Genomic DNA, 14,965 nt, shown 5'->3' with positions numbered 1-14,965 from the left:
CTGATTCCTGCACAACGTTGTTCTCCATCACCCTCTCATAGAGAGGTTGCTGCATCCTCACCCCATGGATCTGCGCCAAGGGAGACCAGACGACACACCTGGATGATGAAGCTGTTTCCCGTTGGGGAACAATCCTCATGCAGTTGCTGCAGGAGGACATACTGTCCATCGCCTCTGAGGAGGTGGGTGATCAGGAGCTGATGTTCCGTCTGAGGATGTGGAGTCAGACAGCACGTCCGCAGTGGTAAAGCTCTCCCTGTCAGCAGAGCTCATTCCACTACTCAGGAGGGCCACAGCAACTTTGCAAATGCCTTGGCCTACAGCAGGGGAAACAAGGCAATCCATCTGTGATGAGGAGCCTACTGCTTCCGCTGTTGGACACCGCAGATACATTTTTAGCCGTCTAGGACTTTCCAACAAGGTTATTGACACCCTGCAGAATGCCAGGGCAGCATCCATGCGTTCCCAGTACGGGTACAAGTGGGATGTTTTCAAGACAAGGTGTCTGCCTCGTGGGTTCGACCCCACGACTTGTCCCATGGCAGTAATACTGCAGTTTTGCAGGACCTATTTGACGAGGGGAAATCCCCCTCCACATTAAAGGTCTTTTGAAAGGGGCTCAGCGGCTTCGGTCGCCTATAAAAGAACATTGTCCCTCACTGAAGGTTAATGTGGTGCAAAATGCACTCATGAAGCCTTCATCTGAGCCCCTGCATTCAGCTGAGCTGAAATTTGTATAATTTAAAGCAGCTTTCTTGCTTGCTATCACCTCCACAAAGCAAGTGAGTGAGATGCAAGCATTCTCTATTGCGAAAGCCTGCTTAATTCTTAGAGGCCAGGACAAAGTTCATGCTCTGCACCAATCCTGCCTTCTTGCCGAAGACTATCTCGGTGTTCCATGTAAACCAGTGTGGAATTTGAGGCTTTCCAGTTTCCAGTTCGGGCCCTGACGTATTATGTTGACAGGACGAAAAGTTGGAGGCAGTCTGAACTATTTTTTGTCTGCTATAGGGCGAAGTCCCTTGGTCAAGCCTTGACTAAGCAGTGGCTGTCCAAGTGGATAGCAGACACGGTCACGATTACTTATGAACTGGCCGACTTGCCCCCTCCAGAAAAGCTCATTGCCTATTCCACCAAGGGCCTTGCAACTTCGTGGGCTTTATTCCAGAGCGGTGGTGTGGGCTATTCCCCATACCTTGACTAGGTTCTATAGACTGAATGTTGTGGATCCTCAAAACCCTGGTTTTGGAACTAGTGTATTAAGGGCGGCTTCCCAGTTGACCCTTACAACACAGACATGGAGATGAAATTCTCCCTCAATTTTTTCACCCTAGCTACTTGTTACTGGGGTTCCAAATGGTAATGCAAAGGGCAGCCTCTCGGCTTAGCCTTGTAGCATTCCAGTCGTTCTGCAATCTTGCCCTTGTGGCGGCTTTGGTATACTGACCCATTCGGTAATGGTTACATTTTGTATTTGAAAAGTAACGTTAGGTGTAACTTATTATCATAACCCTGGTTCCCTGAAATAGAAATGTAACCATTAACCTTCAAGATCGCTGCGTCCATATTGCAGCAGGCTTGAAAGAAAAATTACGCTGAGATCTGTGAGCGCAGTTCTTTTTATCCCTCGGGGGCGGGGTCACGACTCCATCACAGGCTCAAAGAGCAGCTTTGGTATACAATACTTATTATTCAGGTCTTTTTAAGAGGTAAATACCCATTCGGTAATGGTTACATTTCTATTTCAGGCAAATCATGGTAATAACCTAACGTTCCATTATATTCACATTATATGTGTTATCAGACCCCATAGTGCAGTGAATAAAGCGAAGAACTTCAGCTAGAACTTCTGAAGCAAGTGCCAGATTAGATATTAAGTAATTTATCAGAAATGGTACATTAGCAGTTCCCAGAAGGTAATTTTAAACTAAAGTACCTTACACAAGCTGAGGTGAATTAGTGGAAGTAAAATAATGAGAAGATTTAAGAAGATCCACCATCAATTTTATTTACATTAACTGTTTATGAAAGAGTCAAAAGGCAAGAAAATGTGCCGCAATAAAGGCTGTACTCTGTAAAACAGGATATAAATTTGTGGGCTATACAGTAGTCTGATTTAAACATATTTAAAACAAAAGCAAAAATGGGAGACAAAACTACAGTAAGCGTTTAGGACCAGAAGCCATCGCTGTTCAAACTACCTATTTGTTATGACATACCCTAAACTACAATGGCCTAGAATCTTGCCTACAAAAATAAAATATTTTCTATAGAAGTGGTTTCATCTTTAATTTAACTACCACAGGGATTACTTGCATCTTTAATAACTTCAATCTTCAGTATGTTGTTTGGAATTATGTGATAAAAACTGCACAAGGGGGCCTACATTGGATTTGATACACATGGGGAAAGAATTGTTCATTTTTTAATTTTGTTTTTAAAAATATATATATACACTGCTGTGCAAAAGTCTCAGACATGTTGCATTTTTCTACTCTGAAGCATCATGAGCATCAACAATTTACTCAACGCCTCCACTAGTGTTTTCTACTATTATAACCACCTTGACTTGCATAAAGAAGGAAAAACATTGAGTGAAATAGCTTGCATCACTCAATTTTCTATTTTCACCACAAGGGTGTTTAGGCAAAGTGTTCTCTTAGGAAGTGTTCCTATACGCAGAGACTACTGTATGTATATGTGCGTGTGTGTGTGTATATATATATATATATATATATATATATATTTATAATGTGTGCATATACAGTGGTTTGCAGAAGTATTCACCCCCCTGCAAAGTTTTCAAATTTTGTTGGCACCTGAGCGTACTCCACAACGCTTTCAAATTAGACTTTACATGTAGAATCTACAAAGTTAAAAAATGAATATAGAATATAAATAAGTAAGATTTACAGAGAAAAACAGATTAATCTCAGTTGCATAAGTATTCAACCCCTTTGCTACTGCAGCCCTAAATCAGCTCAGGTGCAAATGATTTGTTTGAAAGGTCACAGAATTTGTGAAATGGTTGCAGCCTGTGTGTACTCAAAGTGGTTTAACTTGTAGATAATTTCCCTCAGGTATAGAAAGACTTTCAAGCTTCAACTCACACAGTGATCCAACAAAGCAACCATGAAGACCGAGGAGCTTTTGAAACAAGTCAGGGATAAAGTGGTACAGAGGCACAGAGCAGGAGAAGGGTACAAGAAAAGGCGCTGAGAGCAGGCTTATCTTTCGGATACAAATTGAACATTTGTGAAACTGCAAGAAATATTGTAATGACTGTAATGTATTTTAAAGAATATAAAGTCAGCAGAAATATTAAACAAATTGTTAAAACACACTATTCAAAAAACATGTTATAATGTATTTGTCTTTGTCTATGAGAATATTGTAGGATTCCATATTCCTGTTTATTCTAGTATAACAGTAGAACAAATATTATTAGTGAATGTGCAAGGTCAGGCTGACCTGATGAAAGTTCTAAACCTCCCTTATCAGGCAAAAGCATCTTTTTTTAATTAGATTCAGAACCTAAAACATTCTGATCCAGTGAGAACAGAATAGCAAACTCTATTGAGCACAGTTAATATGCCAGAAATAATTGAACTAAAATAGGTTTGTGTTTCTACTATAGTAAGAAAAAACGAAAAAATAAATAAGAAAACTGAGATTTTAAAATAAGAAACTTAATATAATAACTTTAGTAAATGGATAAGGATGTTAGTTTGTATGAAAGTTTGTATCCGTGTGCCCTGGACCCCCTCCCCACTCACCTCTTTCAAGCTGCTGCTAATTCTCTTCATCTCCTCCCTTCTCAACACCTCTCTCCTTTCTGGTCTCTTTCCCTCTACCTTCAAACAAGCCTCTATCACTCCCCACCTCAAAAAACCTCGACCCCACCTCCCTCCAGAGCTACTGTCTTGTCTCCCTCCTACCCTTCCTCTCCAAAACCCTTGAGCAGGCTGTACACCACCAGCTCTGTGCTTTTCTGTCCAACCAGTCTGTGCTCGATCCTCTCCAATCTGGCTTCCGCTCTGCTCACTCCACTGAAACCGCCCTCCTGTCTGTCACTAACTCTGCCCGAGCTGCCTCTCTCTCCTCTGTTCTAATTCTCCTCGACCTCTCTGCTGCCTTTGACACTGTCGATCACTGTATTCTACTATACTCTCTTGCTGACCTGGGAATCTCTGGCAGTACTCTGGCCTGCTTCTCCTCCTACCTCTCCAACTGCACTTACCAGGTAACCTGGCGTGGAGCAACCTCCACACCTCGCCCTCTCTCAACAGGAGTCCCCCAAGGGTCAGTCTTGGGTCCTCTCCTGTTCTCTCTCTACACCCGCTCCCTGGGCCCCCTCATCGCATCCTATGGTTTCTCATACCATTTCTATGCTGATGACGCTCAGATTTTCCTCTCCTTCTCCACCTCTGACTCCACCATCCTCTCCCGTATCTCGACCTGTCTGTCTGCTAGCTCCTCCTGGATGGGTCCGACATTGGCAGGGTCCGACATTGGACCGGATAGGAATAATTGCAATGTCGGACCAGGTCCGACATAGGACCGCAAAGGGTTAAACTGTTATACAAATAAAATAAATATTGTTGAAAGAACATATTACAGTTAAAAATAAGAGAAGTTCATAAACTAATTGACACTGTCAGAATACTGTAATAAATTTACTGTGTTTTAAAGAATATAAAACCAGTATAAATAATATTGCAGCAAATTATGAACTGGTTACAAGGATTTGAACTAAGAAAACTGAACAAGTGTCATTGTTAAATTAATAAGCACTACTGCTCGCAGAAGCCTGTGTTAGAAGCAGGAATCTGGTTTAATTAGCTTGGAAATGAAGTCATAATTTTTGGGGAACTAAACACAGAGGCTAGGTATTACAAATTAACAAAAAGAAAAAGCAACCCTTTCTAGACAGAACAATGTTTATACCTATTTGATTTTATTACAACTAAGCACAGGGGTTTTAAAAAGTATTTTGATATAATAAGGAACAGAATATTTGAACTAACAAGTGTTTTTGCCTGTTTGGGGCTTTAGTCTAATCAAAAATAGTAATAACTACAGAAGTCTTAATAATGCTGCTATATTTCTCAATATTAACAAGCCTATAGTTTAATGGATTCACAGTTAAGTTCCTTATTCAGAAAAGAAGTAAGCTTGATCTGAAAGTAGTCTTTAAGCTAAGCAGAGGTATTCCAGAATAATTCAAACAGAATAGAAGTGTAAATGTTTTATTACAACAGAGGAAGTGTTATGTTTGAATATAAGATAATAAAGTGTAAATTGTATTTGATAACCTTTAGTACACAGTGGACCTACTGAAGGAAAATAACTAATTTGTGACCTCTTCTTTACCTGCCCATAGCAAGGTTGTGCTGGGCATGAAAAAATAGGTTTTGGCAGTTGAAGCGGGATTCGTTGGTAATAAGCAGTTTTGAATCCAAGGTCTTTCTATAATGAGCAGAATTAACTAATGAAATACCTTTTGGTGCCAGAATAAGAGTGTATTATGGTGTAATGTCCATTCTCTATATTATATTATAGAAATTAATGAAAACTTGGCAGCCGAAGCGAGCATTTCATTTAAATTAGGAAAGTTGTCTACAGTATCGGTTCTTATCAGGATGGTAGCGACTTTAATTGGGATGATTTTTGTGAGCCAAAAATAAGGAGGCTTTTGTATTACAAAAGAAAAAGCAACTGTTGGACAGAATTACATTTAAAACTAAAAAGCCACAGTGTTGCATTTATTTAAGTTTTACTGCAGTAGTATACAGAGGTATTTATTTACAGGGAAACTGTAGAGCGTAAAAGTAAAAGAATTAAAAGTTTGTCTCAGACACACAATATAATTCTGGAAGGGCATTAGACCTTCAAAATATAAGGCTTAGTCTTTGGCACCTCAAAGCAGAATTCGTTGTTGGCTCTTAACACTAGCACCGCCATAGCCGCTTTTTGAACGGCTTTTGCAATTCAAATTTAAATATCTCCGCGTATGTGAATATCTCGTGCATGTCCGTTCTTAAGTGTTACTAAATATTTGAATTAAATACCCATACAGTGTTTCAGCTGCAGAATCGTAAAAATGAATGTTATAAGCACTTGCTTCTTCAACCGCCAGACCCGTAGTTTATGCGGCATATTGAAATCAATACAATATAGCCGACAATTTAGTCTGGGCTTTGTAATAAAATCAAAGTCATTGTGAAAGAATATATTATATACCGTCGAGTGCTGGAGTAGTGGTTAGGGCTCTGGACTCCTGACCGGAGGGTCGTGGGTTCAATCCCAGGTGGGGGACACTGCTGCTGTACCCTTGAGCAAGGTACTTTACCTAGATTGCTCCAGTAAAAACCCAGCTGTATAAATGGGTAATTATATGTAAAAATAATGTGTAAAAAAATAATGTAATTGTATGTAAAAAAAAATAATGTGATATCTTGTAACAATTGTAAGTCACCCTGGATAAGGGCATCTGCTAAGAAATAAAATAATAATAATTCTACACATCATATATTATTATTATTTATTTTATTAGCAATTGTCACAAAATATACACATTGAATCACAGTACAGTGTGATATAGCTGCGCTACTTTATTCTCGTCTGCCTGTCCTCTGAATCAGCTCAGTAAGTTTGTAGTGTCCTTTGTAATTCAATCTCGAGAATGTTGCAAACACCTTGATCAGTCACCTATATGCTAATTATTTTGTATTAGGTTTAGGGCTGGTGACAGGCTGGCTGGTGTTAGCATTTATTAGACTCTGCTGTGGGCACTCCAATTCATTATTATCTGTGTACTGACTGAGAAGATGGTTCAAAGAAGAGTACGAGGACGAGATGAATACGGAAGAAGTGCTTGAACTTTTACATGATTTGGCTGAAGGAGATTCTGATGGCGGGGCGAGTGATAACGACAGTGACACATCCTGGTCTGTCGAAACCAGCAGTTCCAACAGTGAAAGTGAGGACACCGAGCCGGATTTACCTGCAGGTCAAACACAACAAGTGCCGACTAGGGATAGAGGGAGAGGTCGTGGCCGTGGCAGATCCAGATCCAGATCCAGTACTGGAGAAACAGCTGCTGTCCCTGCGGCTCCTCCTGCATCTGCTGCTTCAGCACCACCAGCACCAAGGACAACTACACCTGCTGCATCAGCTTCTCCAAGCGTAATTCAGGAGACAGGCAAAGACAGGACAGTTTGGAAAATTATAAATCCCGGTGATGAGGCTTTAAGAAAACGCACATCAGAAAATGTTTTGTCTGAAGCTTCAGGCCCAACGCTGCACACAAAACAAAACATAGATACCCCACTCAGTGCATTTCTGTTTTTGATCTCTATGCAACTGCAGCTTCATATTCAGCACTACCGTGGCAGAGGCACAGTGGGTACTGAATGTTAACCCCTGGGAACTGTCTTTGGAGGAATTACAAGCTTTCATTGCAATCCTGTATGTGCATGGCGCATATGCGGGCAAAACCATTTATGTGGAGAGCTACTGGTCACAAGAGTGGGGTCTTCCCTTCTTCAAGGAAACAATGTCACAGAATCGCTTTCGGTAAATCCTGATATTCATACATTTTGATTTGAGAACAACAAGAGCAGCCCGACTTATTACAAACAAATTTGCCAGGGACAGCTTCATCACAAACAGCATTACCTGCTATAAGCCTGAACCTAACATCACCGTGGATGAGCAGCTGTTTCCCACAAAGGCACGCTGTCGCTGGACACAGTACATGGCCAACAAACCAGATAAGTTTGGCATCAGATTCTGGCTTGCAGCTGACGTGGATTCCAAATACCTTGTAAATGGTTTCCCCTACCTGGGAAAGGACGAAACGCACCCTGCTGGTGAGAGACTGGGAGACAGTGTTGTTCTGAGGCTGATGGAGCCATACTTGGGCAAAGGACGAAATGTCTCCCCATTTGGCCAGGGAGTTGAAGAAAAAAAAAACCTTGGTAGGGACTGTGAACAAGGCAAGATGAGAGTTCACAGCTCAAGCCGTGCGAGCCCCCCTGCACTCCACTATACTCCTCAGGCAGAACGACTTTGCCACCCTGAGTGTCTGCACAAATCAGTGACCATCGGGACTGATGCTAAACGAAAGCCAGAGACAGTTGCATTTTACAATGAAACGAAGTACAGTGTGGATATACTGGATCAAATGGCACGGCTGTATTCTGTCAAAGGTGGTACTCGCAGGTGGCCTGCGGCTGTTTTTTATAATGTTTTGAACCTGGCAGCCATCAATGCTTTGGTTTTTTTACAAGGAGTGCACTTGAAGGGACTTCATTTTGCGGCTAGCTCTGGAGCTACGGCAGAAACATTTTGATAAGAGACATGAAAGCCGGCTGGCAAATGCCCCTCAACTTTCAGCCAGCGCTGCGCCCACTGACACATGGAATAAAAGACAATGCCAGGTTGCAATGAAAACAGAACTTTTGATGTCTTTTGATGTCTCCGCCCATTGTGAAAAGGCAGTCTGTGCAAATGCACTGGTACAGTTGAAAAGTGTGTTTTCTGCGTAGATTGTACTTAGAAAGCTGTAGTAGAACTCGGAACAGACAGACAGAACTCTGTTTCACTCAAAGCACTTTTTATTATTATTATTTGTTTATTTAGCAGACGCCTTTATCCAAGGCGACTTACAGAGACTAGGGTGTGTGAACTACGCATCAACTGCAGAGTCACTTACAATTACATCTCACCCGAAAGACGGAGCACAAGGAGGTTAAGTGACTTGCTCAGGGTCACACAATGAGTCAGTGGCTGAGGTGGGATTTGAACCGGGGACCTCCTGGTTACAAGTCTTTGTCTTTAACCACTGGACCACACAGCTTTCATGTTGCATAAGTTATGATATATTTTTGTTTTATGCTATTTTCATAACTAGTTATTTATGTTTTATAATTTGATATGTGCATACCCCTTTCTACACCTGTTTACACAGAAGTTTATTGCGTAAAGTTTATTTAATTGCAGTTTTTCATGTTTATGTATATGTGCTCTTTTTGAAGAAAATAAGAAAAATTTCAATGTAAATATGGAGTTTCTGCTCTGAAAATGTTATGTATGATGTTCATAAATAAAAATATTAAATTGTATCCGATTGTTTGTTTTTCATTTTCATATCGACGCCGTTTTAAAATGGAGCCGCACATTTTGTGGGTGCGTCGGTAGTAGTCCGAAATCTCGGCGGTTCTAGTGTTAAAAGTGGGATTTGTATTTGCTATGTATCAACTGTGAATGATAACCAATGGAAGGTGCTTTAAGAAAGACAGGAGTATGTACCTCATTATATTAAGAAAATAATGAGAGCTTAGTTATAAAAATTGGGATGTAAGCTTTTTGCTTAACCGAAAAGATACCGGTTCGAGGCTCTCTTGAATCTGGCAAAAAATGACTTCATGCGGAGAATTTGAAAAAGCGCTTTCAGTAGAGTTTCATATTAATTAAAAAACTAGCCTTGGCAGGTAAATAGGGTCTGAAACCTGCTTGTGCAGGGGGAATTTTTAGAAACAGAGAGAGGTCAGGCTTAGTCCAAGCATGGTACAGTTAATATGAGACTATTAGCATGTCCATTATGGCCTGAATTTAAATGGAAATAACTGAACTGGCCACTGTATGCTTAGTGGTTTTATTCAAAGGCTCAGTGATAAACCCATACAGTCTTTGTCCAATATTTTGTTAAAACACATCTATACTTGAAGCAAATCTAACCTAATGAGGGAAATATATTTTAAACCCGGGTTGGAATGATTAAACAGAGTGGGTGTTGTATATTAGAAAACATCTCTCTATATGTATTCTCTATATATTCATACATATACTTTAGCGGTTTGCATTTTTACATTCCCCTAACTGTTATGGTGTTTGCAGGCATTTGAGTGGTTGGGCTGGTAGAAAGGCTATTTAGTGCCAGAACTCAGGCAAGCTCAAAGCCAGGTAGAGAGAGATTATTACAAAATAATTAAATCATAAACCAGTAAGGCAAACAACAAATAAAAAGGAATTTTAAAGTTGAGATGAGTAATAAAAGGTATGAACATTGCAAGTCAGGTTTTTAGCAGAATTCTTTTGGATTATGTGTAAAATTGATTTTGATTGGATATTTCTGTTTTCCTCTAAACTCTTGCTGCTGGGTTTCTGCTTCCATGGTTGTACCCATCTGCACTAACTGGAGTCGGCAGTATGTATTCAGGTCTGTTCATACTCATTACTTTCCCTGTTCAGTGTAGCAGAATATATTTCATTGTGGATTTCCTTATGCTGCAAGAGGCAACGATGCTTGTGACTCCTTCAGCTTTTAAAAGGAGGCTCTTAAGGCCAATTATCCGTATATTACAGAAATTGGGCAGACGGCCTTCTGTTTCTTTGATTTATTATCAGTGCCCTGGTTAAGTGTCAATTAATCAAGCAGTGGTACATTATCTGCTACTTTACACCTCCAGCCATGAGATTGTTTTCACAACTATGGGACGCATATATTTTGAGGCAATGCATTTATATTCATGCAAGTTTGATTGGCATCAAGCTTCCACTCGGTTTGCTGTACATTCAAGGATACAAAAACCTGAAGACAATGCTACCAAAGCAGTGATCTGGACACCCAGCCTGTCAGTTTGGAAAGGCACAGGTATATTACTTTCTAACTAATACAAATATGTATCTGAAGGTAAGATACTGTGGGCTGGGCTTTCCACTTTCCATGTATTCATTTCTGTTGAAATGCCCCTTGATTTGAGTTAAATATAAATGTTTAAGGGGCATTCAATATGAAAATAAATATAATTTAAGAGTAAAATGAAAATGTCATGTCTCATCATTAAAACAGTGGAAACTGGGGCCTATTATCTTAAAGTATATCCAAGGAGACCCAATATTGATATTTATATAGTATGTTCCTATATGGAAAAACCCCAGTTGACGTACCTTAGAACGAAGGACATTGTTCATTTGTATTTTTTGTAACAGTAAATCAATGGTAAAAGACTCGGCTGATTTGAAATGTGACTGGCGGATTGTAAGTGAACACTTCATCATTAAGATAAAGTAAAAAAGCGTGCCCTTTTTTCCATACTTAGAACTCAGAATGCCATCTTCATATTATGTCATATGGAATGCTCTGATTGACGGAACATAAAGCAGCCATTTGAAATGCAAAACATTGACCTGTCTGGTCGCCTGTAAACACCAGAGGCATAAATAATAACGGCAGTGAAAATATGCAGTGGCGCTGTGAGGTTTTGCAGTCTGGTGCAGTGGATCAGAGAGGCTTCATCCAGTTCTGTATTATCTCAGGATCATTTTTGGGCCTTACTAAATTTAATAAATAATACCTCATCTTTCCGGCCCACTGGAAAATTGGGGCCAAAATATTTAAATGCTATTATAAATCATTACAGTAAATTACTATCAGCCAATCAATCTATATTCACTGAAAGTGACATTAAACAAACATTTCCAAGAGGTGGTGGGAGAGTAAGGTAAAACTTTAAACAAAAAATGCCTGCTCTTCCAAAACGCCTTCAATATTTTCCTACTATATGGCGAGTCCTTCTATTTGACTATTGTGACACCTGTATAATTCCAGTAATGCTACTCACTGGCAGAAGTGCTTTGAAAATTGTTTTAAAAACTGAAATGGTCCTTGTAGCAGGATAGTGTCAGAAAGGAGACTCAGAGGCTTGGAAAGCTGCAGTGAAGCGCCTTTTGCGCACGTTTATTATATAAACAACAAAGACAAACAAACACGGCACGAGAGCCAAAATAAAGATTTTAGCAAAAGAACAAAACACTTGCAAGCTGGGCATTAGCCTTCACTAACAAGTTATCAAATAGTGCAAACGCACACTCACACACAAAGGATTTGCCCCCCTTATATACATGTGGCCATTCTCCAATTAGCATTCAGTTACCTAATTGGGGAATGGCCAGAACTGTGATTGTTGGCAGGGACATATTTAACCCCACCCCTGCCAACCTTGCATTCCCCAAAAACTTTTTACAGCAGCAGGGCTTCTGCCCTGTCACAGTCCTTGGGAAAATGTGCTTGTTGTTTTACAGTATCAAAAATGGCTTTTGAAATTACTTTGCTTTCTTCCTTTTTTCTTCTCAGGCAAAGATATACAGTACTCTGTCTCTCCTGTCAACAAGATAAAGCACAGAGCAGGGGTCTCCAACCCTGGTCCTGGATAGCTACTGTGGCTGCTGGTTTTCGTTTCAACCAATCTCTGTTACTTAATTGCATCAATTATTGGCGTAATTAGTCCAGATTAACAGGTGTTCCAGATCTTTATCCACTGATGATGTAAAGACACCTATAAAACCTGCTGGATAGGGGCTTTCCAGGAACAGTGTTGGAGACCCCTGGCATAGAGGGTTTCTTTTATAACACATGACACTGGAACATTTAAAAAAAATGAATGAACATGTATTTGGATAAGTCATGCAGAAGAATTATAAATAGACTCCTGGCACCTTTTGCATGGTTTTTTTTTTTTTTAATTTGTAATTACTTCAGTAGTGTACATTGATGTTTGTATTTAAGAAGGCAGTAGCATTTGTGTGAAATATCTTACTAAGAGTTTCTTCAAACAGGAACCACTCGGGGGGACTCCAGGTTTAACAAAATCCTATTAGCAATTTACCAATGTACACTAATTGTCATGTTAACACTCGCTACCTGATCTACAGGGCGAGTACTGAGAAACTCATTGCATTTCCAGCTTAAAGAAGTTGTAGTTTTTTATTTTTTTTACTTATGCATCTATATGCTTTTTTGTTGTACAGATAATGAGCCAGGCAGAGGGCCAGCAGAAGAACCTTGTGCACTCTATTGAGTCTCTCCCAACTAGAGGGTCTCTGTCAGCCTTGGATCAGGACCTGCTGCTCCTCAAAGCTACCTCAGCTGCTACACTGAGCTGCCTTGGGGAATGCCTGAATATCCTGCAGCAGAACGTGAGCCGAGTGACCCAGCAGAGCAAGCCACTGCCTACAGGTGAGTGGGAAAAGAGCTGCAGAACTGACTGGACAGCAGAGGCTATGGGAAGGATGGCAAAGCAATGAATCGTTAAGAGCGTGGTCCGTTTACACTGAGCAACTCTTTCTGAAATAAGGTTGGAAAAAATGGTATTAAAATTGTGTTTTATAATTTTAATTAAAAGGGGGAGCATCATAATCCTATGCTAACTATAATATTCAGGAGTACCTCTTAAGTAGACTGGTTGCAAAACTAATTTGTTTTACACTGGGTACCACATTACAACCCCTGTGTCACAGGATCAGCCGGCACAATTGAGATACCGCTGCTAGTCTACCTGCTGCTTCTGATGAGAGATGTTATGCTAATTAATGCACATTCTCGCATTTAACTCTTTACTGGCAAGTTGATAATGTACCTGTGGTCCTCACTTGTGACTTTTAATCCATTCCAGTCCAGGACCTCGTTCCAACTAGCTCCTTAATTATTGAATGGAGAAGTCCAGAGGCTTGTTTCATACAGGTCTTTACTTGTTTAATTGAACCTAGGTATTCAAATACAAAATTAAGGACCTGATTAGAACACAGTCCTGGATTGGAATGAACTGTAAAAGCCACAAATGAGTGTCACTATATATTATATAGTAAAAGATGTGCAGATCATGAAGCTTCCTTTTTAAATAAAAATAATAAAAATAATAATAATAATAATAATAATAATAATAATAAACTTAAGCTATAAATGCCTTTTTCATTAATCATTAGTAAAGGAATTGATTTTTTTTTTAACCCAGTTTTGCTATTGTATTTTTATGTGTGTTTTTTAAAAAAAATTCTTCTTCAGGTCATGTCTGGTTTTCTTTTATGTTCTGCAGTTACAAAGTGTTGCAACACACACAAGTAGTCTGTCCAGAAGACTACTGTCCAGCAAGTATAAAAACACCTCCCTGCACACCCTTAAACATACTGAACACAAAGAGTTTAGCAATGCCTGCTTTTTCAGCATGTTTCATTACAGTTACAGTTTGCTGTAGATGATCAGATGAAGACATTGCTTTTTTTCTCAAAATAACAGAAGCTCTGAATTAGCTCTGCTAACTGCCACACAGAGTGATGAAGAGTAACTTACCTGTTGTGCAGATATGCCAAATACTCACAATCAGGTGCTGGATCTGACGAAGAGGAAAGACGTTGCACCTGCAGTGCATGTGTCTCCCAAAGTCATCCCCCACATGGGTTCAATTAGATGACTGGTCATAGCTTGGGCTGGCCATGGCAGGACGTTGTTTGTTTAGATCTGATGCTGTTCCTGGTTACGATCAATGGTTGGTGGACTTTTCCTTCGTGGCATGATGATTTTAAATCTGGATGTATTTCATCTGTCCTTCCATTCAAAGACAGTTCCTTATTCTTTCATAGCCTTAAAATGCCTGCTCAAAGATGACTGGTCAGCATCTGTGTAATGATACCTTACTCTGCATGGGTAGAGTGTCACAGAACCCATTGGGATCACAGATCTGACTGGATGTTAGCTCCGCCATCTACTTTAATGCATTTGCCTACTTCAGTAATATACCAAATCCTTAAAGATGTTGCTAAACTTTTTTTTTGTTCAGTATATATGTAAAGAAATATATACAGGGACTGTGAACAAATATTGCATTTTATTACCATTTGCGTTCCATGTGGTTAAACTGTTACAATTTAAGGCATTTGTGTGTGATAGAATTCCCTCAAGTTAATGATGAGTTGTAATTAAGAGTTAACAAGTTGTTACTCTGACAAGGGGCTTGATACTGTAACAGTATCTGCTGAATGCCACTTACTTACAAGTGAATGTGGCCTATTTACGTAACTGTTTAAAGAAATGTTTTGTTAAGAACTTTTTTTTTCAAGCCCATTTTGAATAATTAAATCCCTTCATGAAACCTTTTTTCCATGCACAGTTTAATTCAATGTT

The 14,965-nt window shown here is 39.7% G+C and overlaps 1 protein-coding gene across 4 annotated transcripts in view; it reads left to right on the top strand.

Annotated features, from left to right (window-relative positions):
• The window catches only part of LOC117400437 (oxysterol-binding protein-related protein 10-like), a 150,256-nt gene that overhangs the window by 79,333 nt on the left and 55,958 nt on the right, over positions 1-14,965 (top strand). For all 4 annotated transcript variants that reach the window (XM_059022903.1, XM_059022904.1, XM_034000411.3 and 1 more), the window contains one exon: positions 12,817-13,024. In XM_059022903.1, coding sequence (XP_058878886.1) covers positions 12,817-13,024 — 208 coding nt within the window. The remainder of the gene's footprint in view (positions 1-12,816; positions 13,025-14,965) is intronic.

The sequence above is a fragment of the Acipenser ruthenus genome, chromosome 4 (genome assembly GCF_902713425.1).
Source record: "Acipenser ruthenus chromosome 4, fAciRut3.2 maternal haplotype, whole genome shotgun sequence".
NCBI lineage: Eukaryota > Metazoa > Chordata > Actinopteri > Acipenseriformes > Acipenseridae > Acipenser > Acipenser ruthenus.
The sequence above is the reverse complement of the archived record's forward strand: the minus strand, read 5'-3'. Positions and strand labels throughout refer to the sequence as shown.